Raw genomic sequence first — 22,105 nt, forward strand, 5'->3', positions numbered from 1 at the left:
AATCCCGGAACTAATAATGAAGATCGATAATCGCAAAGAAACTATTTGACTTCATTCGTAACTACTCGCTTGTTTCCGAGACCTACATTATTCGGCTTGTCGGGAATAACACGAATTGGTCACGAATGTATTTGACTCATTTCTTATTTTACTACACGCGATTTTATTGGATTGCCACAATTTTTGGCAATAATGGCGTACTATACAGGTACGAACGAGTCTTCTTGTAGGTCACGGAAAGAGGCGAGTAGTTATGATTGTTATAGCAGATTGTGGCGAAAAAGCGCGCCATTAGAAACCAATGTTAAACCAATAAAATCGCTTCTTACAACTGCGAAAACAATCCTGTTACTCCGTGTTATTCATAAACCTTCGGAAACGGAGGTATTTCCCGCTGTTGTGTCATGTTACCGAGCGGAAAGCCAGTTTTCGGGAAATAGCCATCCATACATACATAAGGGGATATTATGACATACTACAAATGGAGAAAAAGAATCGTTGCATTTTTTGCTTCATTCGTGGTTTATCTAGACATTATAATGTGTAAACTTACATTTTTATTAAAACTTAACCTATTTAAATTGTTGTTGTATTATTACTATCATAAAAAATAACTTTCATATTTATAAATATGATAGGATTAAACCTTTCAAATGGTGCATGACATGTAGTAGTAATGATATTTTACAAGCTGATATTTTCCTTGATAAACATAGGCCTCATCTATGACCTCAGAGTCTGTGGGAACTCGGTGTCATGGCAGTAAAAGCCTTTGGTTGACTGGTGTTGAAAGAACTAGACCATGTGTCACACTTTCACAATATATTGCAATACGTATTGTAATACGCCAACACATATCATTATCGCAATACGAATATTTTGGCGATACCCAACCCTAGTTATTTTGTTACAATCAAAGTTATAGACTGCCGGGAGGCATTAGTCTATTACAAACTATTCATGTCTATTTATTATATTATCATGGTTACTCAGATGTTGATTGTGTTATCTACTTATAATACACTCATACAGTAAAGGTTATTATGTGTGGAAAGCATTGGGCATGTTGAAAAGATGACCAACCCGTTACTGCTTTACTGGCTTTAGTTTTACGACCGTTTTATAAAATGTCAAACCATATGAAGATAGAGCACACACCAAGGGAGCAGGACCTCACCCATTCTACAAATGAAGAAATGGTATTTTCCAGCAGGTCTGAAGTTAGTTGACAACTCGCCAAATATTAATGGATACAAACACAAAGTTGTCTTCATTGCCCAAAAGAGAAGCCTGTTCCTTTACCCTTTCATGGAAATCAGGAGAATCTGAATTTGGACCATAAATATTCACCAATATAAACCCGTTTTCTGCGATAGTAATATCGATCATGATCAAATTACCCATGCCATAATTAACAGTGTTGTGTATCTGGTACTGTGTATCCTCTAGTTAACATTTTGATTAAACAAGATGGCAACCCCACGCAAGTTGCTGTTTTTTTTAATTGAAATAACAATCAAAACCTAACTGTGGTCTAATAATTGACCCCTGATCTTTGGTTTGAAGTGAAGTGTGTTTAAAGTTACGGTACAACTAAGGAAATAAAACATTGCTGGTTTCTGTATAGAATAATTACTCGAATATTAACCACAAGTACTAACACTTTTTGGCTTAAACATAAACATATTCAGAGTGATCTTTGTGTTTTTGTAATAAGCAAAGGGAAACTATTAGCCACTTATTATGGAAATGTGATGTTATTAAGAATTTTTGGAAAGAGTTTCTGCAATGGTTAGGCAAATGTGATCATGTCTACAACATGCAACTATCTGCAAAGCTTGTCTTGTTTGGTGTAAAGGAAATTGTGATTACTGACAAGATATTTGACTTTCTATTGCTCAATGCAAAGTTTTTTTCTGTGCAAATTCCTAAATGCAAAACCACTTTTTACTCTTTTCGAAAAAGAAGCTTCATATAGATATATACTCGAGAGAGAAATTTACAAATAGTAATCAACTCAAGTTTTATAAAAATTGGATGCTTTATCACAAGCTTCTTGAGAGCAAAGCAGCCTAGTGTTAATGAATTCCTTAAATTACTAATGTATTTAATTTTGTTGCAAGGGATCAGTCAACAGAACGTTTTTCTAAAATAATAGATTATTGAAAACTACAAGCAATATTTCGTCATGTGTGAGTGGATGTTGGTGTGTGTATTTTTGTAATTCTTAAAAAAATTGAGATCAATGTAATGTGACATTACGCTGTAAGGGGTCCGGTGGTAGTTTGGACACGGACCTCTAAATGTAACAGGTTTTTATCTGGAATAAAAAAACCCAAAAATAACCACAAAGTTGTATTCCAAGTACAAAATGAACAAAATGTATTCCGATATGTGTAGACATACATGTACAATAACACATGTCAAGCATAAGTTTAATGCTGCTGAGATTATGTGTGAATGTCAGATTTTATGTATGGTCCTATGCAGATAAGTACTAAGAATAATTTGTATCTGTGTCCATAACAGTGGTAACAAAAGACACTGGCCACAAAAAGGATACAGCTGGGATAGTATCAAAACCATTTTTATCAATGGCATTGTGTGCATTCATTTCTATCAAGATAATGACACAGACTTATGATACTAACACATGGACATGATGGAGAATCATTCAAATAAATAATTATCACAGTAGGGCCATCATCAACACCTTGTCCCTGAGTGTTATTGAGTGTTAAATTTAAAGGGACAAGAAACAGAGAAAACCATAGTATTCGGCTAACCTTGACAACTAGAAACAAGTTATCTGGTGCAAAATGTGTCACACTAATGTTGTCCTAGATTGAGTATAAGATAGGCTTCATAAACTTTCATAGATAACCATTTGCTGAGCTAGTCATGTGCCAATACATGTTGGTGCTAAAACTTCAATTTGATTCACACATTACACTTCGAGTCATATTGCTCCAGCAATAACAAAAATTTCCACTTGTTCAAGGGCAGCTCAATAACAGTGATGAATAGTCTGTCTCACAGTCCCTGAACCGCAACATTTTCCCTTCTGCTTACATGCCTTCAATGAAGCAAGTCTATATTTCCTCATGTTCAGGTTCTGAATCTGCCCGGCTCCTTTATAATTTAATGGGATTACTGTAAATGTAATATATATCGCGGAGGTTTTATTTTTGCGCAAAATATTTTACCGCGAAAATTTATACACAGTGAATAAACCTTTCATTCATTGTATTATTTACAGGGATTAAGATTACCGCACAATAATATAACAGGACGAATTCTGACGCAGTCATCAGTAAAATATAATACAGAATACTATTATTTAACCCAACGAAATATATACTAGCATTGTGTAATTTTAATTACAGTTTTTGCTCTATAAATTAATTAAGATTAAGATTACCGTGTGTATTTGAGTCGGAAATAGCAATCAGCTGTGCACACGTTTCCCGGCGAACAAGTTCAAACATGCACAATAATATAACGGGATGAATTCTGACGCAGTCATCAGTAAATTTTAATACAGAGTACTATTATTTAACCCAAAGAAATATAGCCTAGCATTGTGTAATTTTAATTACAGTTTTTGCTCTATAAATGTAAAATATATATAATCAACACTAACGTTATACGGACCCTCATTTCTTACTATCAAACTTACATATATTCAGAAAATATGCATTTAGCTAAGTGGTGAACTGTGGTTCTACATAATATATGTCATATAGGAATAAACAGTTTGTGATTGCATTTCACTGATAAACTCTCAAGTGATGACTATGGATGTCACAATAAATGAAAAAATGTGTCACAATAAATGTAAAAATGTGTAACCAATGGTAACACAATGTAGACAACAGCAACCTTATCATCACATTAACATTTAAGATCTTTTTGGCATGTCAAGTGTAGATTAGACATCTTTCCAGTTCTGAATCATTGTGAAAAGGGCATTTTCAGAGATACACGTATCTTCCAGATTGTGAACATAGTTAGCAATAGTTAGTGTCAAACAATTGCATTCATGAAAGAACCTGCATCTTTGGGTTATTTTAGGTCAAACAAAAGACCAAACTCATAATAATTTGGGGAACTTAACAATCTGTATTGCAAGGACAGGTTTTCAAATGTAAACAATAATGACAACCAAGAATGGTTTAGCATGGATGTGATATATGCTAAACAGGCTAACCACACTAATCCACTGATATAACATTGTGTAGCGTCACTGAGCACCAGCGAAATTTAGGCACTTTATCATGTTTATAATGCATTATCATATCTGAATATAAACTTAATGAAATAAACATGATAAACTTTGACATCCATACAACATGCATGATGTGAGGGGTTATAGCTGAAACGGCCCCAGGCAGAACGGCCCCTAATTGGCTAAAACGGCCCCATGACTATACGACCCCATATTTGCCAAAATGGCCCCAAAATAATCAGTTTATTTCAATGTGTGTCCTTAGTCATAAATGATGGATCAAAACGCATATTTTTCAATTACTTATTAAATTAATTAACTTTGACATTTTCATCATGATTTTATTCTGTTTAAATGGCCATGACGCCAATAATACATGTGGAAGATATGAATCAAACGAATTGAATAATGTACAGATCTCCTAACAATATTCGATGTGAGCAGCCACTCATGATTATACTAAACCACAATTCAACAATTGTAAATTAGTAATTGATGAACACAATAAATAAAAATACAATTTGGAGAAATTCCTTATGACTATATTAATGCTAAATGGGATCATAAATGATTGTGAAAAATGGGCTAGATTTCTTCACCTTTATCATGATTTGGGTACCCTAAGTGTGTCAGCTGTGAAAACTTGATTGCTCGGTTAGTAAAAGAATTAGTTTTTGATCATTATTATTATAAAGAGAAAAATACTGTAAGTCATAAAAAAAATTACATTTTATTAAGCATTTGTTAAAATGGTTGGGGTTGTGTTATTTGCTAAGCTCTAAACATGCTAAATGTAGGCACATGTATGAAATGTGAACGTTTGTATGTGTTGAGAAGCTTTTGATATTTGTCAGTTGGTTTGCTTTAAAATTCTTGTCTCCAGATGACATCTAAATATGAAACAAAGTCAGTCCAATTCCAAAAGTAATTATTTTTACTTATTTTACTGTTTTAATGTTGTCTAATTTTGTGAACCAACTGATATAAAATTGACCCAAAGAGTTCTAAAAGCATTGTTGTGGCTACAGGAACCAACCATGTCAGTTGCCCTGAATTGTCACACAAAGCATTCAGGACATGACCCCAAACTCTATCCATGAATGAACGTGTTATCTGGTGTCATCAACCATGTACTTCTATCATGTTTATTTGAAGAGCCAAGCTATCTCAGTATCCCCATATAAGCTCCAAAGAAAGAACCGACTATAATGCAGGGTGGGTGGAATACCAAATCTGTTTGATCATGATATATTTCCAAACATAAATATATGGTGAAACAGAACTAATTGTGGTAGACTGGATTTGGGGAATGAATGAAAATGTCCGTTGTTAACCTCTTGAGGAAAATGGCCTGCAAAATAAGGCAACATATACAAAGATTTCAATCGTATTCTAACTCCCACTAAACGTCATAGCTTCAGGCAATGCAGCCGCATGGCTGAACATGACATCATGTGATGTGCTTGCGTTAGACTTTGAACTTGATATTCTTGCAATTTATGTAAGTCGAAGAGAATAATTATTTTTTAAAAAAGAACAGTGGCTATTGTTCAAGGTTACTTGACAACCCGACCAAGTGTAAGAGAACAACAGGGTGATCAACGATGAATGACTTATCAATCATCCACCGTAAAAGAATGCTAGCAAACAAAAACGTCCAGCTGATCTGTCGTGTGTCAGGCCTGGAGCAGACGAAATAACACACGAGGATGGTAACATCGACCGATATATCAACACACTGCATCCAAAACTGACCACATTAGAAACAACATTCGTCTGCACTTTCCTGTCAGTTATCGCTACACACTGTAAAATACGTCGCAGTTATAAATGATTTTTCGATCAAACTCACCACCACTGTTTTCACGATTCCTGCCATGTTATTCTACTGATCTCGCAAGTTCTCGTCCAATTTTCATATAGCATGAAAGGGTCACGTGACGGATAGCGGGATTTTGCGATACGACAGCATGGCGGAAGTCGACCGATGTATAAGGATGTAATTCCTTGTTCTTCCATCAAATCATACCTCCAACATTCTCTCTATCAGTGAACTAATTAAAGGTAACTGATTATTGATAGCTTTGGTTCGATTGTATGAACCGATATTTCATCTAATGAGGCTATAGTTACGACGATAAGACTTGAAAGTAGAGAGTCCCTGCGGGGAAAGTTTATTTTTGGTGTTTTACACCCAGTACTTTCCGTATTATTCCGCCCGCTGTCAAAATTTAAGAATCCACACATGTGTCTCTGGTCACGCTTTGATATATTTCTATTCTAGGTTGAGAGTAGACTCAGTTTAAATCAGACTCTATGCATCTTAATATCACATTTACGACTGACCCTCATTATACACCCCCAAAACATCAACAAAATGGATCTGCCCCTTTATTTATTTTTTCGCCCTAGAGATAAAACTTATGTCTTGCAAACGTATTTATGTGAGAAATATGTTTCTTGTTAAATGTTCATAATCAATGAATTCTTGTTTGTTTGTGTATAATGAATTTGACCTATTTGTCATTATTGACACAAGTGTTTTACACACCCCAAAACTATTCAGTATATATGTGTATTGTTTACCAATAGTGCATTCCGATTATGTCTACATCATTAAATTGTTTGACATGTTACTTGTGCAAAGTAAAATACTGAGTCAGCATTGCTAAAATCTTTGAAAGGACAGCTTAAGAGTGTTGATCAAGTCAGAAGCCTTATGTTTAGCAGATACAAATTCTTATGATCATGAATAATCACAGGTGTGATTAGCATAGTTATTTGTTGTATTGACATGTTCATTCATAATACTCATATATGAACATTGTTTGGAAATAAGGATAAACCTGAGCAGTTTTTGTCATAACTCCAGTGTTAAGACTTAATGGTTTTGGAGGTCACACATCTATAAAAGGTAATTAAAGCAAATGTAATAGTATGAAGAACCTTTTTTCGGATACAAACAACATATTTTTAAATATTTCACAGCTGTTTGTCAATAATATATCATGTCACACACATATGTTGACGTGATGTCTGACATTTGAAACATACCACAGCATGAGGAACTAGAATAACAGTGACTCATGACTACTAGTACTATGATGATGAAGAACTGCACAAAGACATCATATCTTACTGTAGTGATTGACTATAGGCATTGTAGAGGTATATTACATTTTGATTTTCTATGTTATTTGTTTCTCTATGAATGTTAATGATATGAATGATTGATGTTCATTTCTGTGTAGTAATAATTGTGAGAGAATACAGGTGACGTTAGCAATGTTTAGAAGCTTGATCACTGTTGATAATTATTCTTTGTTCTTTTAGCCATTCATTTGCAATATATGTAACTCCGAAGTTGTCAAGTGAGTTGTAGAAACGAGTTATGTTCTCCAAAGTTATAGTGTTGCATAAGTAACTCTTTCCAATTGAATTTTAAACAATTTGGGCTTTGCTTATACGTCTACCACCTTAGACCACTTGGCATTTGGTAGAAGACTTACACATGTTGAATATAAAGCCCTTGCTGTCAAAATGTTAATATATCATATGTTACATATATAGTATTAGAAATTAAGCATCACAGTGAAGGTATCCTTGTTATTACCCTTGGGGTAAAATTAAAGATGTACATGTGTTTTTAGATTCATATACTATGGAATCAAACCACAAGAACATTGCATCTGACTAAACATTAAAAATGACTGATAATGATGATGAAGATGATTTTTTTTCTTTTTTGAAATATTTGCAATGTGATCTCTTTAAAGAAATATCTTAGTTTTGCAGGTGAACAATGATTGCAGAATTGTTTTTGTTGTAGAATAACAGTTCAGTAAATGCAAATGATTTAGTGGATTAGTTAGTGGATATAGTTATATTAACATGGCATTTATGAGGACCCCACTATATTCATCAGTTACCAGCAAAATGTGACTCCAGTCTAGACATTCCACAAGTGGTTAACAAGTGGTATTTATACATTTATGAATTACTGTTGCTATACCCATAGTAACTGTTATTTTGTTCCATTTCAGATGGGAGATAACTTTTGCCAGAGGTGTTTGGAGTAATGGCGACTATCTGTGTGGTTTGGTGGTAGGCCTTTGCTGGCCCGAAAATGGCAAGCAGGACAACCCAGAGTCCCTCACGCATTCCAATCCCTGTTCGAAGCCCTCCGCCTCCCATGAATGGGCGTCTGGCAGCTAGAGAACAAAGGGAAGCCAACAAACTGAAGGAAAAGGACAGTCTTACTTTGACGGTTCACGAAAACGGTATTGTAGAGGAGGTGTCTCCTACATCTGTTTCTCCGCAGAACAGGAAGGGAAAAGGCTTTGAAACATTTCTCATGACAGGAGACATGATAATCAAAACTACTCCTCCACATCAGCCGAAATCCAGGCAAGATGGCAGCAAGTCTGGCACCCCGAAGAGTGGCGGGGAGGATATGAGTTACAGTGATGTGGATGGAAGTATACGCAGTGACCAGTCCAGCCTGGCCTATTCCCCTCACCTCAATCTGTCTGGGGTATCGCAGACTGTGAAAAATATACCATCTCCAGCCTTTCCTCTTGAGCTTCCACGGGCACCTGTTGCTACTGTCGAAGACCTTAGTGATATGTCTCAGTCCTCAGGGCGCGAATCACTTATAGCCTCTCTCAATGAAAAAATGCAGCTTTCACAAGGAGAAAAAGTGTCTCCCGTCACTGAGGACAGTTCCCAAGAGGCTGTGAGGTCGCCAGTTGAGGTGATAATTGTCAATGGTGATCGTGGCTCAGACAAAAGTTTACAGGATGTACCAAGTTCCGGTGATAGCGGTGTGCACCCTGACATCCACAGCTCCGACTCAGATGTGGGAGAGAAATCTTCTTCTCTTCCGGAAGTGCCAAATTCAGAAGATGCCATCAATCGGGTCATGGTCACCAGTAAAAGTGCAGAGAAAATTACAAGTCAGCCGAAACAAGCCCAGCCACAGCAGTTAGTAAGAACCAGTAAAAGCCATGAGAATTATTTAGAGTCTGGAAATGCAATGCAGCTCGTGTCTATAGACATAGATGACAACATGGCTTATTCCTTGGACCAGCTTGCCTACTGCAATGACAGTTCCACTGCCTCCCTTGATAATGTTAGTGAGCCTGCTTCCCGGAGTTTACACAACTCTCCGGAAAGGAAGCCAACAGAAAAGACTTCTGAGCGAGTGTTCATGCCTGCATTCATAAGTCTTGATGATCCAAAACCGCTAAAAGCCAAAGTGAAAGATAAACAGAAAGACGATGATTCACCAAATGGCTGTGGTGAAAAACTATCTGTAAATAATAGTGCTTTGGAAACCAGTAGTTCGGGATCAACTCATTCACGTCGGTTTAATTCGAGTGACGAGTTCGATGAAGTACAAGACATCAACCATATAGACCTGGATTTGGAATTCTCTGATGCAGAGAGTCTTTACCATCAGCCAATGAAGGGAGTGGATAGACCGTCTGCTTCCAGACTGGCTAAAAGATTGTTTATGCTCGATGGTTTTCGTAAGAGTGATGTGTCAAGGCATTTATCAAAAAAGTAAGTATTTTGTTTACTCATTGCTTAGGTAGTTGTCAATATGTTTTGTGAATTTTGAATTGAATGGTTTATTTGTCAGTTCATGATAGCTATAACTTATGAAATGTATCAAATCAAATCTTCATCCATAGTTGCGTGAGCAATGGATCATTTGATTTGTTTGTGGGCAGAGGTGGATGGGAATGGGATTTGGCTATGAAATAAACCACAGTTTGTTTGAACTTCTTAGTGGGTAGGTGTTAGGGCACAGTGTAAAACAGTTTGTTTTTGCAACCTGCTCTACCCTGCAATAAAGCTGACTTAAAAAACCTTCTCTTTCTTATGATACAGACTGACATCAGGGTTTCTGTCCATCATAGACTAGAACAATCCCTCCTCATTAAATGTTCAGGATGAAAAGATATTCAGGACTTGCCTGCCAAACTTCATATTCCTTGCTAACCATGAAGATCCGGGTTAGAATTGGTCTTCAGCAACCCATGCTTGTCGTAAGAGGCGACTAATGGGATAGGGTGGTCAGGCTCGCTGACTTGGTTGACACATGTCATCATATCATAATTGAATAGATCGACGCTCATGCTGTTGATCACTGGATTGTCTGGTCCAGACTTGATTATTTACAGACCGCCGCCATATAGCTTGAATATTGCTGAGTGCGGTGTTAAACAACAAACCAAGCAACCATAATATTCCTTGATCATATTGCTTGAATTTATTAAGTTGAAACGCAAAGTATAGGTTCAAGTATCCCTTGGCTTCCAGTTTCATGTATAATTTTGCACATTATGTCTTGCTATTGCAATGATAATACTTAAAATATTGATAAAGGGTATGACATGGTACACTAATTAACAATTGTATCCAAAGTTAAGTAAACAACAATATTTTTCAAAAAGTGATCATTGATTTAGCATTTATTTAATTACAGCCTCCTACAAATCACCCAAATGTGGGCAGGTGAAGTCAGTAAGTTCAGGACACCTGTTTCACCAGGTTAAGCAACATTGTGTATCATCCCATGTTTAAATTACTGAATATGCATATAATGTTTTGGTGTGTATTCAATATGCTTTCTATTCATTAATAATATTAAGAGTGGGTGTAAACAATTAATGTTTAATATTTAAACCTTACCATGCTAACCACATGCTTACCCATCAGATATTTATCGGCGGTGATATCCTGACTTGCAGGATGTAAATTGACTGGAAAACAAACAAGACCACAGGACTAAGCCTGCGAAAAGTTACTAGCACTTACGGAATTAGAAGACTTTCACAATTCAATCTTTATTGTTGAATAAATACATTAAATTATTTAATCTCCGTCAGACTATATAGATTGGGGGAACTTGGAAATTGTGTACTTTAAGAGTACAGCACACCCTATTCTTTCTGAAAATACCTGTGTAGATGTGGGATGGGCATATTTGCAAAATTATTAGCCCAGCGAGTCGTGGGGAAATGAGAAAGTGACATAATGTATACTAAAGGAGAACTTGAAACACCTGCCACTATGACTATACTTGGAAATACCCACAGTATCTCAAAACTCAGACTGTCAAGATAAGCCAAATGTATTCCTTCCTGCCCACGTGTTCAGTAATGATTTCCTTGCCAAACTGATTTTTAAATCAGACGTTAACATGTCACTCACTAACCTTTGTGATCATAAACTTGGAAATGTCAAAGGCAAAGGGCAAATTAAATCTCTGAAAAAAACATTGTCAGCTCTAGCATCTATTTACAACGGCTTAAGGGGCTGTGGGGTAGCTTAATGTTGAAGTGCCTTCTTGTCACGCCGAAGACCCGGGTTCGATTCCCCACATGGGTACAATGTGTTGAGCCCATTTCTGCTGTTCCCCGCCATGATATTGCTGGAATATTGCTAAAAGCATTGTTAAACCATACTCACTCACTCACTCACCCACCCACTCACTCACTCACTCACTCACTCACTCACTCACTCACTCACTCACTCACTCACTCACTCACTCACTCACTCACTCACTCACTCACTCACTCACTCACTCAGGCTGACCTGTCACTTTCAATAATGACTGGTCACATTGATAAGTCAGTAGTCAGCTTGGCTTGTTGGGAGTAAAAACAGATTCAGATTCTGCACACATGCACTTCAAGTTTTGTCAGAGTTCAACCGATTCAGTCTGTAAGTCTGTGGTATAATATTTACAGTTCGGACTGTGGTATATTAAGTTTATCACAGGTTTGGAGGACTATCTATCAATTAGAATCCATTCTTTTCATAATTGCCGGTAATTACGTGTATTGTAAGACAGGTGTTATTTAATGAATCAGTTAACATGATTAAAATATATATGACTGATGGACAGATATTGACATGTATAAATTGACTTTCTGACTTTGTCAGTGGGTTCCATTAATAATCTGATAAGGCCGAAGAAAAATATGTGTGTTTACGGTTTCCCGACTGACCCCAACACAAACTTCCCTACCCTACACATTTTATTTTTTTTAAAAGACGTCGAAACATTTTTGCTATTCCAACAGTATGTACTCCCCAATGTTGGGGGCGACCATATGTGACCTGTGCTCACTTACTCTTGTTTTTAATAAATGTTGAATTTAGAAAGTGTTGATGCTTCAGTTATTAAAATTTTACACTGGCTTCCCCTCTTCTTTTCTTTCAAAACTGGTGCCTGATATTACATAAATATGTGATTTTATGAAAAATATGCAAGTGCATTTAAAAAAAAAATGTAAGAAAAAGAAAGATAAACCCTACCTACGACCCTATTTTATAATTTCATGTTAGTATTTTTTGTTACCCTAAACACACACATATATTTGTTTGGCCTAATGAAAAACTAATGGGAACACTGCTTCTCATACCTGTGTTATTTTTTAGGAACTAGTAACCTTTATCATGTATATTTTCAAACAATTAGCGAATAACATTTAAAAGAGCAGTACGTCTGAAATATGTGTGGATGAAATATATGACCTGTATGCAGTATGTATGGTATGTATTGGTTTGCACAAGTATATCACTACATGGTTTTGTAGGATGCTCAAATGTGCATCTAGTGTTAATGGATGTTGTTAAGAACTAAAGAAGTGAGTGAATGTTGCTTTTAGCCACATCAGCAATTTTGCAGCTGTTCACAGCTAAAAAATATATTGTGTCCTAATTGACACACAGTATTATTCACTATGCCAAATTCTTGACAAGAACTATAAAGTGCATGTGACAAATGTAATCATTACATTGTACAGTAGACATACTGCACTATACGAGTTCATTACTTTACAGGTTCCTTCAAATTAGTAATAAGGGATCTTCTGGACCTTTTTGTACGACAAGGTAAAAACCTGTCACAAACAAGAAAAGCCATTACATGATAATACATAAAAGTAATCCTCCTAGATTACTTTGTGAACATGAATTCTTATTTTTCTTGCCCCTTGATTCAGAGAAAATGAAAGTTTTTACACTACTGGTCAAAGAACATACGTAATAAATATACCATTTTTCCTGTAACAACATGAAGAAGGACCCAGGGTGTAACTGACAAAGGAGGGCCTTGTTGAAACTATATGCGAAGTGATGAATCTGTTATCCAAGATCTATAAGTGGAAATGAAGAAAGTTATTTAGTATTTTCTGTATGGAGTCTGTAATACACACCAGAAAGAATGGGCTGTCATGTTAATTTTCGTCCTTTGTAGGTATTGTACACAGTACTGACACATTGGTTCAGAAGTTGATCAAGGGGTGCTTGTTGGAGATGGGAGTTTAATTTGGCAAATATAGTACATATGTAGAACGTCATACTAGTGCATTTGGATGTTTTGTATTGAACGAGAAGATGTCATTGGAGCAGAGAAACAACAAGTTCGAAGAGCGAGTTGTTTCTCTGCTCCCATGACATGTTTTTTCCATACAAAACATCCAAATGCACTAGCATGACGTTCTATATTTGTTATATACCCTCTTATCTTGCATTAATCTGTTCCTTAATAAAACAAAATCGGCAGAACCGACAGGGGTTCAATACAGAATCTGAGGTGCAATACGGAATTTGATCTTGTCATCCGTATTGCACCCATGTGTTACTATCCTAAGTTTACATGGGTGTGTAATATATAATAATATCACATGTAGTTTCAAAATATTGCAACCATCATCATTATCACCTGCATTAAGTCCACCTCACAAACATTCAGCCCTTATTATTTCGTGGTTGATTACTTCAGCATTTGCATCAATTGCTTTGTAAACATGCATGCGTTACTTCTCTGCATGTTTATGTGGAAGCTGGTGATGGTTGAACACCTGTGGCAGCTTGTTTGTGTTAAACTTATTTCCTTATAAACAGGAATCATATGTCTGTGTTATTTATTATATACACGTGAATATAGACAAGAATAATATACGAGAAGTACTTCTCTACATTGGACTGACTCTATTGCCTTGGGGATGGAGGGACTGTCCATGAGTGGATTTCAGTATTTCAAAAGATGTCGTACCAAAAGATGTTACGTATGGTACTTGTTGTTACCTTGCCTGATGACATGGTAAAAACTAGGGCTGCAACGAATACACTATGTGGCGAATATGATACGTATCACAAATATTGGGCAACAAATACAAATAATTATTCACGAATACAATATTGTAGTTGCCCATGTTGATACTAATGATAGTGTTAATTTGTCACAGCAATAACCAGTGATCTCCTGACACTCAAATTGGGTATGTAATAGTTATAGATGACAGTACCATGTGCGACCTTGGCGAACTAACATGACTTGCACTACTGCAAGGCTTGTACATAAGTCATCCCTCGCCATAACGCGGGTCTTGGGGTCCATGGATGACCCCCAAGTTATAGTAACTATTACATAACGCGGAACAAAGGCCAAGTACAATCGTATTTTCCATGGACATAACAAAACTGCTATTTCGTGTATTGTGCCCTGTCAAAACTATATCGTATTATTGGACGTGAAAAAAACCAAACTTTGTAAATGAAAATAGATGTATGTACAGGAACCTTGCAATCAAACATCACAAGACATGATCATTCAATTGTTGTTCCTGTTATGCTACCTGTTATTCAACTAAGCCGGAAATAGCATTCAGCTGTGCACAGATGTTTTGGTCCAATGTAGCAGTGATTCAGTTAAAAACAATCCGATAACATAACATCAGAGAATTTGTATTCCATTATTAGAATAATTTATGTCTTAAGCAGTTATTTTTACAGAGATATCACATATTGCTATCGTATAAGTATAATGCATGTTTTCTACGAACATATTTAACATAATATTAAAATTAACATAGGCTAAGCACTTTGGGTTACCTGGCTGGATACATTTTACATAGGAGACATTTTGACAAGTCACCGCTGACTTCCCACGGTACGTGCCACTTTGATTGTAAAAACAAATTGTTGGCAATTAATTGTCAAATATGACTTCAATGAGTCAATAACGCGGGTCTTGGGGTCCATGGATGACGAGGCTGTAATCTGTTCCTGATTGCTGAGAAAAATGTGAAATTGGTGCTATCACGGTAGGCGTGAAAAACGGATCCTCACGAATGTGGTAAGCAGAAGTTGTATGAAATGAGGTAATGCCATTTCACTCACGGTTTCTTCATTGTTACTGTAAGCAGTTATAAAGTATGAAAATGGGATTGAATTTAATCAAATAAAATGTGTTTTATGACATCATACATTCTCGGATGGCAGTGTTTACCCGCGCAATAACACATCGTGTTGCATCACAGCAAGAATTGTAAGTATTCGGCTGATGGCATGTCTCTATGATAAAGTTGTCTCCTATAAGTTATTACAATTTTTCGCTGTTCATCTGATTATTATTGAGAAAACCCTGCATGTTTTAAGCATCTGAAAAACCATGGATATGTATGATAAACACTGTTGATTGCACTCCTCACTGAATTTCACAACTTTACAACGTGATTAACCAGAGCTCAACAGCGGATTTGTTGATGACAGCTATTTTCGATGACATGAAGATGTGTGATCGCCGGGCAACTTTTTTATGGGAGCCAAGGATTACCCCACGGTTTAACCGAATCCACGGTATCGCGGAAAGCGTTATTGCGAGAGATGACTATTCCATTCTTGCATATCGCACTTTGAAAAAGGATTTAAGGGGTCAAGTAAAGCTCCCTTTAAAAAAAAATCGTAAATATTCATTGATATTCTGTTCTGGTGACTGGTTAAAGTGGTATGTTTGCAGTTAGTATACTGTGTCTTTAATACTTGGATATCCAAGTCAGTCGGCTCGGAGTCAGTATACTGTGTCTTAGTTGGGTGTCCATGTTGAACTGGTCAGCTCGGTGTCTGTATACTGTGTCTTAGTTGGGAATCCATGTTGAACTGGTCAGCTCGGAGTCTGTATACTGTGTCTTAGTTGGGTGTCCATGTTGAACTGGTCATCTCGAGTCAGTATACTGTGTCTTAGTTGGGTGTTAGTGTTAAACTGTGACATGGGACTTGTTTTGGAAGCCCTATAAACATATACATGTTGTTGCATAAATATACTGTGTCTTAGTTGGGTGTCCATGTTGAACTGGTCAGCTCGGAGTCTGTATACTGTGTCATAGTTGGGTGTCCATGTTGAACTGGTCAGGTCGGAGTCAGTATACTGTGTCTTAGTTGGGTGTCCATGTTGAACTGGTCAGCTCGGAGTCTGTATACTGTGTCTTTGTTGGGTGTCCATGTTAAACTGGTCAGCTCGGTGTCTGTATACTGTGTCTTTGTTGGGTGTCCATGTTGAACTGGTCAGCTCGGAGTCTGTATACTGTGTCTTAGTTGGGTATCCATGTTAAACTGGTCAGCTCGGAGTCTGTATACTGTGTCTTTGTTGGGTGTCCATGTTAAACTGGTCAGCTCGGTGTCTGTATACTGTGTCTTTGTTGGGTGTCCATGTTAAACTAGTCAGCTCGGAGTCTGTATACTGTGTCTTAGTTGGGTATCCATGTTAAACTGGTCAGCTTGTGTGTCTTTGTTGGGTATCCATGTTAAACTGGTTAGTTCTGTGTCAGCATAGTGTGTCTTAGTTGGGTGTCCATGTTAAACTGGTCAGCTCAGAGTCTGTATACTGTGTCTTAGTTGGGTATCCATGTTAAACTGGTCATCTCGGAGTCAGTATACTGTGTCTTAGTTGGGTGTCCATGTTGAACTGGTCAGCTCGGAGTCAGTATACTGTGTCTTTGTTGAGTGTTTGTGTTAAACTGTGACATGGGACTTGTTTTGGAAGCCCTATAAACATATACATGTCGTTGCATAAATAATAGTGCAATAATATTGAGCATGATGTCAACCCCAGTCCACTTCACCTGACCTATAGTATGATCAAGGACTATTAGTATTAGTTTCTTTGAAAGGTGTACAGAGCAGAATATAAATACATGGTGATAGTAACAGACACTCAACATTTGCTCTCCATTGCTCACTGTTGATCTTGATCTGGAGATAGGAAGAGGATCTGACCATGTATTTGTGTAAGCTAGTCCCAGTATGGACACAGTGTTGGCCTTGATTATTGCATCAAAGGTGTGTTGTCCTTCAGGTTACTTTCACTTTAAATATCCTTCATCCTACATTTGCTGTAATCGTCATGTGTTGGATTATCTGGCTCCCACGAATCCATTCTTTGTGCCCTTTTGACAATTTGTGTATATCGTCATGATCGGAAGGATACATAGATTATGTGATCTTGGCTAAAGTTGTCGGCCTTGAATTGTTTTGTGGATGCCTCAGTGGCTAAGTGGGTTAGATTTTTGACATGTGCTGTCGATTTGGGGCCTTATTCTGAAAGTATGGGTTTGAATCCTGGATGGAGCTCACCCATAAGGTATTAAACTGTGTACTTAACATCGAAAGTACAATCCCAAATATAACTTGTTACATTTGACTACTTTCTAAATGCACTGAAACTTATAGTGAAAGGCATTTTATGTTCATCATCATCATCATTATGATCATGGAACTGTCACAATACACAATATCTGTGACATACCTTTTATTATGAATCATGGTAAAAGGTATGCCACGTGGACACAATTATGATATGTACACTGATCAAATTATATGAATGCCAGTCTATCTATAGTCCACTATCTTTGACCTGGACACTCCCATGAATCTACCGTGTCCAGTTGTGTCAACCAGTACTATATTATCAACATTCAGCCACACGCTACTTGTTGAATCAACCTGATCAGTTGATAAACATGTTTAAGTTTGCACAAATAAAGTTGCTATTTTGTTCTCCTCATGTAATTGCCATAAATCTTCTTATTTCTGTATAACTGATAATTAATACAATTGTATACAGTACAGTAACATGAAATATGTTTTAATGTTATATACTTTGCTGAATGGATATATTTTTTTAAAAGTTAAGAGGTCACTGGTGTCACTGACCTATATATTTCTTTGTTCAGAGTGGGAAATGGCATAGCTTTTTATCATAGAGTGTATTTCAAACGCCTCACAAAGCAAACAATTGTTGGTAACAGTAGTTTCATCTGTCCCAAAATAAAACTCCAATACACTGAAAAATATGTTAGTACAAATAATTTCAATCAGATAAAGCTATTATTACTATTGCAGGGTTCATACATCATATAGTACTTTGGTTTCAGGCTTGAATTAATTTTTGCCATATCCGGTTTTCATACCAGTACGTATTATCTATTTATTTCTTTTATTTAATACTGTTAATATAGAAGCATTGTTTATTTATCTATTCAAGAACCAAGTATTTGGGCAGGGTGATGGTGATTTTTCTTGTGACGAGGTTCACAACCAGTTGAACAGAGGACATGACATTACCTTTGAGCTGATTTGAAAGTATATGTGGAAGTTATTGATGAGACAGGAAGGATGGTCAACATCTGATTGAAGTGTAACATATTGAATAGTATAAGCTTATCTGAGGAGAGTAGAAGGCCGTACTAGAATTCGGCTTCTGTGGCCTTTGTGACTGGCATCAATTCAGGCCATTGTAGACTAGCGCTTAGTCTCTGAATATATATGATTTTCATAGAAACAGTTCTTTTTAAATTAATAAGGAGTACCTGTGAGTTGGGAGATCCAGAACCTGAGGAAATCTAGACTTGCTTCTATTTAGGGCTTCAGCATTGCAGAAAGGGCTAGACAGAAGGGGAAAAACTGTGAGAAAGACTTGTTGAGACGATGATAACTAAGACTATGAGAAACTTTGCTCACATGTTCAAAGTGGGGCCACAGGTGGAATCATTATAAACGCTGCAATTCGCTGTACAGAGTTGTGGGTACAATATGTAAGGCCCATTTCTGGTGTCCCCGGCCGTGATATTGCTGGAATATTGTCAAAAGCAGTGTAAAACTAAACTCACTCACTCACTGTACAGAGTACACTGTACTGAAAACAATGATCATGGAACCAACGCTAGTTTGTCCATATTATGTTTCAAGGTTTGCCAGTAATATACCCAAAGATGTAAATATCCCAGAATCTGCACGACATCTGGCTGTCCTCCAATATCAAGCTGACATTCTGTGATATAACTTGAATACTAGCTTGACACTCACTATCAGTTGAACACAGTGTTGAACTCACTCATACATATTATGAATCTTTTGTTTTTAGAAATGAGTTCAGCACACTTGTGGCGGAGGAGTATCTCAAGTTCTTTGACTTCAAGGGGCTTTCGCTGGACGGGGCTCTTCGCAAGTTTCTGCTGCAGTTCTCACTGAGTGGGGAGACACAGGAGAGGGAGAGAGTGCTGGCTCACTTCTCCCACCACTATATGATCTGTAACCCTGGATCATTCAACTCAGATGGTAAGTTGCGTTGTCCTGAAAGGTTTAACCCTCTGGGCATTTTGGGTTATTCTGGGTGCCCACTAACAGGTGTCATATTAGAAGACTGAATGTAGACTTGGTTGATTGCTTGTCATATCACCATGGCATCATGAGGCATTGCTCATGATATCAATCGCTGCATTGTCTGTCCTATATTAAAATAGTTACACGGGCGGTGGGGTAGCCTAGTGGTTATGCATTCGCTCGTCACGCTGAGAACTCTGGTTCGATTCCCCACATGGGTACAATGTGTGAAACCCATATCTGGTGTTCCCCTGCCGTGATATTGCATGATTATTGCTAAAAGCAGTGTTAAACTAAACTCACTCACTCACTCAAATATTTACAGGCTGCTGTCATACAGCTGGAATATTGCAAACAAGCCCAAAAGGTCTAGAAATTTCTGTCTTTTCCCTATGATTTGTCAATCCTGGTGATGATCCTGGTTGTCAGCCACTTGGTAATCTCAGTTCTCCAATTGGGGTAACTCCAAGTCAATATTGTAGATTTATGATAGTCACACTCTAGCCCAGCTGAGATTGCTCCCAAGGGGATCAAGGTTACAATAGGACACCAGCACTCATTTGCTTGTCCTGTGAGGAGACAAAATTGGATTTGGTGGTTACAGGGTAGGATTGTTGACTTAGTCAGGGATAGATCTAGGACATGTTTGTCAATGTTGGATTGCCACATTATGATTGACAAATTCATTATATATGCATGGTCCTCTGGTACTCCTGTTTATCAACAGAGAGTAATCAAAACTAAAGGATGACAAATAAAACAATGGAAAGGAAATTTTGTAAAAAGTTATAGTGCTATTACAGCACAATATTGAATGGTATGAGTATTTTGTATGCCCCAGTTTCTTCATAGAAATCATGATTTATTTCTCGAGGTCTGTGAGCACCTTTCACATAAACAAAATCCTAGGCTGATCACTGCTTAGTTGATCCCATGCCATCATACACTGGAGACAACGATTCTTGCTCACCTCACTGGTTTGCTTTGCCGAGACTTCAGTGTTAACAGGGTACTTTGATTTAGTTGACCGTTGACAATGGTGCTTTGCAACAAGGGTAAACCTAGTAGTTAAGATGTTCGCTCCTCACGCTGAACGTCTGGGTTCAATTCCTCACATGGGCACAATGTGTGAAACCCATTTCTGGTGTCCCTCGCCGTGCTTTTGCTGGAAGATTGCTAAAAGTGGCGTAAAACTACACTCACTTACCTACTTTGCAACAAACCAACTCAGTTTTGTGGAACTGTGAGGATAAACTGAAAGAATAACCTGGCTCTTGTATAATTCCCATAATTACATTTACCATGATATTTCATTTGAGTGCCAGTTCGTTTATAATTTGTAAGTAAGTATCACCCATCTGTTGCAGACGCTTGTCACACCTTAACATGTGCAATAATGCTGCTCAACACAGATTTACATGGACAGGTAAGAGTGTTGACTACAGTGTTGCTTTTAGCCATATGGTCAGTTATTTATGACATCACGACATGTTCGTGTTTCAACAGGTGATTCTTCTTTGTTATTCCAGTTTTGGAAAGATATTTATGACACACGAGATAAGAATGAGTCTCATTGAAAATGAACCAATCTGAAATACTGTTAGAGTATCTTGGCCTGGTTTGAGATGTTTCTCATTGGCTGTATGTTGATGTTTCATCATGTCTTCAAAATGATTAATACCACAGGTGAAAAAGATTTATTTGATTACTAATTTTAAAATAATTTTTTATATATTTTTCATAGTAATATTGTTTATAACTGCTCTTTGGACTTTATGAAGGAGTTAATAGCAAACAATGGGGCGGTGGTGTAGCCCAGTGGTTACAGTATTTGCTCATCACATCAAATGCTCAAGTTCGCTTCTCATAGGGGCGGTGGGGTAGCCTAGTGGTTAAAGCGTTCGCTCGTCACGCCGAAGACCCGGGTTCGATTCCCCACATGGGTACTATGTGTGAAGCCCATTTCTGGTGTTCCCCTGCCGTGATATTGCTGGAATATTGCTAAAAGCGGCGTAAAACTGTACTCACTTACTCACTCACTTCACATAAGCCCGAGTCACTCCCTTACAGTGAACAAAACTGATGGTGGAAAGATACACTGTTATATGTATATATACATGTATATGTTCTAAGTCACGACTTATGTCTTCTATTGCAGTTTGTTGGGAGGAAAATGACCTGTTCTGAATTTATTGATAATTTATCTGAGCTTAATGATGGTGAGAACTTCCCCAGGGAAGTCCTGAAGTCAATCTACCAGTCGATCAAGTCGGAGCAGTTAGACTGGGCAGTGTAAGTGGAAGAGTTTATAAAAAACTGAGATATGTTGATTGTAGTATAATTGATATCCAGTTATTTTTATTATCTACAGTGTTTGCTGTATCTGTTTCCCAGTTGGAGTTTCCGTCATTGGTA

General features: G+C 37.2%; 2 protein-coding genes across 2 annotated transcripts in view; one reads left to right on the plus strand and one right to left on the minus strand.

The window, feature by feature from the left end:
* LOC124261393 (sphingosine-1-phosphate lyase 1-like) overlaps window positions 1–6,199 on the minus strand; it is a 45,603-nt gene extending 39,404 nt beyond the window's left edge. The window contains exon 1 of the mRNA XM_046695707.1: window positions 6,081–6,199. The gene's annotated coding sequence lies outside the window, so the exon portion shown is untranslated. The remainder of the gene's footprint in view (window positions 1–6,080) is intronic.
* LOC124261391 (PH and SEC7 domain-containing protein 2-like) overlaps window positions 6,185–22,105 on the plus strand; it is a 42,250-nt gene continuing 26,329 nt past the window's right edge. Inside the window, exons 1-5 of the mRNA XM_046695705.1 lie at window positions 6,185–6,292; window positions 8,272–9,793; window positions 19,452–19,645; window positions 21,058–21,116; window positions 21,849–21,982. Of these exons, the coding sequence (XP_046551661.1) occupies window positions 8,355–9,793; window positions 19,452–19,645; window positions 21,058–21,116; window positions 21,849–21,982 (1,826 nt within the window). The 5' untranslated portion in view covers window positions 6,185–6,292; window positions 8,272–8,354. The remainder of the gene's footprint in view (window positions 6,293–8,271; window positions 9,794–19,451; window positions 19,646–21,057; window positions 21,117–21,848; window positions 21,983–22,105) is intronic.

The sequence above is a fragment of the Haliotis rubra genome, unplaced genomic scaffold (assembly GCF_003918875.1).
Source record: "Haliotis rubra isolate DU_JTF1 unplaced genomic scaffold, ASM391887v1 Scf8, whole genome shotgun sequence".
Classification (NCBI taxonomy): domain Eukaryota; kingdom Metazoa; phylum Mollusca; class Gastropoda; order Lepetellida; family Haliotidae; genus Haliotis; species Haliotis rubra.